This window comes from Cynoglossus semilaevis, chromosome 1, assembly GCF_000523025.1.
Source record: "Cynoglossus semilaevis isolate Cse_v1.0 chromosome 1, Cse_v1.0, whole genome shotgun sequence".
NCBI classification, from domain to species: Eukaryota; Metazoa; Chordata; class Actinopteri; order Pleuronectiformes; family Cynoglossidae; genus Cynoglossus; species Cynoglossus semilaevis.
Window position 1 is genome coordinate 6,913,355 of NC_024307.1, and position 5,067 is coordinate 6,918,421.

Consider the following 5,067-nt stretch of genomic DNA (forward strand, 5'->3'; position numbering starts at 1 on the left):
ATTTTTATAAATATAAACTTTTATTGTAGTACATAGATTTAGAAAAATACATTCACATAATTTCAGATTACAAACATATCATTCCAACTAAGATAAAAAACAAACAAACAAAAAAAGAGAAAGAAAACAAAATGACCATCAGTTGTTTGTTGTTTTTTTCTTCTCCATTTTTGGTATGTTCAAATAAAGCACTGAGGATACAGGTTCCACTGAAGTGTCCGTTCAAATTAATGGGATCATGTCATAAAATGAAAACCATATCAGTGAAAACACGTGACACGTGTGACTGCATCACGTGACTTGGCTACGTTGTTGAAATGTGCTGTTATGGTCATGTGGAATATGGGCCAATGGGCTCCCCCCCCCCCCCCCCCCCCTTCAGCTGACACCTGACCAGTGTGCCAGCCGTGGCAGCAGTGTTAAATCTCTGACGCTGCGTTGTCGCTGCCTGCACTCCGACCTATGACCTATGACCTACGTGCATCTGAGCTCACTTTAAGTAAGGTTCACAAAAACTTAAATCAAAAAAGGCACTAACTTCCCAAACCTTACGATGCCATGCAAGGAGAAACGACCACACTCCCTCTCTGGACTGGAGAAAAACACAGGTCTGTCTTCTAATGACCTCACTTCCTTCCCAAAGTGGGGTGGTCCGCAGGGTTGCCCCCTACGCGGGTACAAGGCAAGGCTGAGGCCCGTGGCCCGTCTGGACAGTCAGTCTGGGTTTGAGACACGCCACAGATGTTTGCATCCGAAACTTCATAGAAAAATACGTGTCACGATTACCGACATTTGGAGAGACATCAAATCTGAAACACGACATTCGACAGCGTCGATGGATATGAATACATTCTATGAGACATGAAATGACAGTGTGAATATTTTTTTTCTTCCTCATTCACGTCGGTGAAATATCGATGCCTCGATGAGGCTTGAAACCGGAGAATCGCCATCGTCATCATGTACGACAGGGCGGTTGAATCGAGCACACGGTCGTGTCATCATGGTAGTGCAAATGCCAAAACAAACCGATGCCGCAGTTTATTTGAAGAAAGGCACATTCATCTTCGACCCGGACCCTCGCTCCCACCTGTTTATTTGGTGTGTTGTTTTTTTTTTTACTGACTTGAGAGGTGAACTGAGTTTAAGGTGCTCACTGAAGGACACTTTTTTACCCCAGAAATCAGCAGCTTTCTGTGTTTTAAAGCCTTTATTCCTGTGTGTGTGTGTGTCTGTAGTAAAGCTGTCGCTGATAAACGGATGATTTTTACTGACTCTCTCTCACCCCTCACCCTCCTCTCACCCCCCGTCGGATGACCTTTTTGGTTCGAGCCAGATGACGCATTTAGTTTGGAGGAACATCCTGGTCACATGACCCGCAGCATACCAGCACCTGCTTCCACAGATCATATCCACTCAACAGGAAGTAGCAGGTGCTGCCTATAAAAATGAACATTTGAACATGGCTCAGTCACTCAGAGTGACTTCTTGTGTTCGGAGAAAAGCAGTCCTCGTGTTCGTTCTTCTTGCTAACAAGGCCTTTCACACAGGTTTTTTTTTTATTATTTCTATCATAAACTGATCATGCCCCCTGCAGGGCTCCTCTCAGCTCAGACTAGAGTGCATTTTAACAGTCACAAAAAAAAACACAAATAATTTAACATTTAAGAGGAAATTAATAGAAAAAAACAACAACAACACACGCTCACACGAAGGTAAAAAGATTCACCGTACGTCTACTGCCTCAGAGGACACGAGTGCTTCTGGAACCGAGTGAAGGTTAAAGGTCTGCCATGTCCTCGTCCATCTGTACTGTCTGTAGTTTGGCTAGTTCCTTCCCCTCTACCGCCTCCATCTCGCCACACATCGCCCGCACCATCTCGTTCATGCCCCCTGAGACCGAGACGTCCACCTTGTTGTTCTCCGAAAGGTTCATGTAGTTGCTGTTCATGCCCGAACCCATCAAATGTGAAGACGGAGGTCCTCCGATGTACTCGGTGGGCTGGAGGTGGTGGCTTCTGGTGTCTGTTTGGGCTATCAGGGGTGTGCTAATGGTCAAGGTGGTGTAGACCTCCGGCTCTGGGCTGGATGATGAAACGGCGGGGACCTCCGCAGCCGAGGTGGGTACTCGGCCGGAGGCCGCGTCTTCCGAGTTAGGGTTTGCGTAGCTGATCTGACCGTTTGGGTCCATGTGAAGGCCGTGGTGGTGGTAGGAGGAGTAGACGCCTCCCTCCAGAGGCTCCTTCTTGATGGAGGCCGGGTTGGTGTTGCTCATGCTGTAGAGGACGGTGCTGTGGTGCAGGGACGTCATGGTCAACTTATCCTGCTGCTGGAAGGAGTCGTTGCTGGAGGAGCTGACCGCGACATTGTCCAGAGCTATGTTACCTAGATGTAGACACGGAGACACGAGCAGAAATTAGAATAAAAAATAAAAAAAGCAGATTTTCTGAATCTCAGTCTTTATAGTATGGTGTGTTTTTGTTGGAGCGGGGCCTGTTGTGTGTCTCACACACTTTGTCCTCCGTGAGCTTGACCCCGTGGAGGCCCAGAGAACACATGCACATGGCTGCAGTTTGCTGTTTGTCCTTACTTTTTCATCCTGCTGTACATCCTCTGCTTTCTGTCAACCTAAGTGCTGTAATGGCTTAGTCCCTGTTCAAGCGTTTCATGGCCTCTGATTGTCTGAAACCTATTTTCCCACCTCCCTGCTCTGCACATCCAGAGTGCAATGATGATGAGTGATGGTGACTTCAGAATTTGTTTTTATTCATCTCGGGGGCTTTCAGAAGACCACCTCTCACATCCATGTGTATGTGCTGTGTGCATGTGTGGGGCCCTTCCCTGTTCTTCTGGTCTGTGTTATGTGTAGTAACAGGCCTTTGGGCTGCAGCCCGAGCCAAGACAAGCCAAGAATAAAGCAGCCTCGATAAAAAAGATGGATGGAGCAGAAATCTGTAGACAAATCAGGCAGTGATGAATTTAAAAACTACGCTCAAATCTTTTTTTTTTTTTTAATATTCTATCAAACCCTAAGGGATGAAAGGAAATGTATATTTGAGACTCCTGGAGTTCCTGGACTCTCAAGGATCAGACTGACCCACATTTTTATGACAGATTACCTACGTATTTGATTTCCACTAATGCATGTGCATCACTGTTATTATTAGACCATACCTTCCAGTCCTTATTAAGAATTAAAGTATGATTAGTCATTATGGACTGGGTCAACTGAACTGACTAAATGTCTGATGTTTTTGTTGCTCCAGGAAACAGGATGAGGAAGTTGGTCACAGTTTTCATTCACTTCACTTTTCTCATTTTCAGACTGTCACAGGACGCATAAAGACTGTGTAAATATCACCGTGATATTTCTCGTTACTTGTACTTTCTGTGGCAATCGATTGGTTTGTTTCTGGGAGGAAATATTTACCAGTAGAAAACAGAGTCGGTGCAACTAAAAGGATGCAGAGATGCCATTAAAACCTAAAACAGAAGAAGGGAGATTGGACAGGTGGCCACTTAGTTCAACCAAGGCTTGGAGGAGACGGACAAAACACAAGTAAGAAATCACCAAATCATTTTGAACAAAAATGCAATGTGGACTTTGAGAGATCTTTTGGAGGTGTACAGCTCCACAAAAAAAGCACTGCTCTGTACTATATTTAACAGGCAAGCAGATTTTAATTATTGCAACCTACAAGTGACTGACTACTGACTCAAACCTAGCTAAACCTATATATATATATACATATATGGATATATATGTATAAGTATATAAATACATACATCTATGTATATGTATAGGTATATATATACACATATATTTATATATATAGCTATATATGTACATACTGTATATGTATAGGTATATATTTATACACATATATGTATGTATGTATATGTATATATATATTCTAGTCTAATTTGTTTATTTATTGATATACAGTCTGACAATGAACCTCCTTGTCTCCTACCATCTGCATGAGCTGTGTGAGCTAAATGCTAACGCTACAACAACACAGTCTGTGCCTATAGGCAGTCAGACGTATTTTTCTGAACCCACCTTGTGATTGGATTGTTGAGGCAGATGAACCAGATGAGAGCTGCAATGTAGGGAGCCCTACGTCACTGTTGAGTAATGAACTGCCATCGCTGTCGGTCACTCCACTTGGGATGTGGACCAAATTGTAGCCGCCAAGTTGCAGGGCACCAGATGGTGAGCTGAACGTCAGCACAGAGGAGCCGTTCTGGGTCGCCATGGAGTGGTTCCCCTCCAGCTTCACCTCTGATCCGTTCACACAGCCGGAGTAGGAAGCGTAATGAAGACTCGAGTCCTCGGCAGAACTGCCCAGTCCTTTCTCCTGCCCTGTCTGCATCTGCATGTCCATCCCTGTGCCCCCCAGCATCACCCCTGCTGATGGCCTCAGAGGGTTAAAGGCCAAAGGTTGGATGCCCAAATTGAGCCCATTGAACAGGATGTTCCCAGGCGTGTGGAGGTACGACGAGCCGCCGTTGTGAAACACGGCGGAAGACGTGTTGCTCGCGACCAGACTTCCGTTGTAGAGGCCACCGCTGCTGGATCCAGGTGGCATTTTGATGTCACCGATCTGCTGGATCACCACCCCAGTGTCCATAGGCCCCGTCTGAATCCCATGGGGCATCACTCCGTCGGAGGAGTTGGAGAGGGGCCGTGGGGACAGCTCCTCCTGACCTTTACTGGACTCATCCTCCGTGCTGTGGTTTCCATCGGATTCACTGCGTGTAAAAAAAAAAAATACACAAAGACAAATAATGTGTTAGGATAACTAAATGTAACTTTTAAACTTTTTTTAAACATTTATCTCCTCTCCTCCTCCACTTCTGCCACAGTCCCTTTTATTGCTCCTGCTGCTGCTGTGTTTTTACAGGAGCAGGCGGTGTTTGTGAATGTGGAGCTCTGTCACACCTCATGCAGAGAGAGCTCCATTCACAACAACAATCAACCACCAACAACAACAACAACAACAACCACCACCACCGTGCAAACCATTTGGTGCAGTCAGTTCTGCTGGGACAAACTGTTAGAGC

At 45.5% G+C, this 5,067-nt stretch overlaps 1 protein-coding gene across 1 annotated transcript in view; it reads right to left on the bottom strand.

Annotated features, from left to right (window-relative positions):
- Nucleotides 1–364: 364 nt before the first annotated feature.
- Nucleotides 365–5,067, bottom strand: part of six4a (SIX homeobox 4a) — an 8,254-nt gene continuing 3,551 nt past the window's right edge. Inside the window, exons 2-3 of the mRNA XM_008307550.2 lie at nucleotides 4,064–4,755; nucleotides 365–2,385 (exon numbers count right to left, since the gene is read on the bottom strand). Coding sequence (XP_008305772.1) covers nucleotides 1,781–2,385; nucleotides 4,064–4,755 — 1,297 coding nt within the window. The 3' untranslated portion in view covers nucleotides 365–1,780. The remainder of the gene's footprint in view (nucleotides 2,386–4,063; nucleotides 4,756–5,067) is intronic.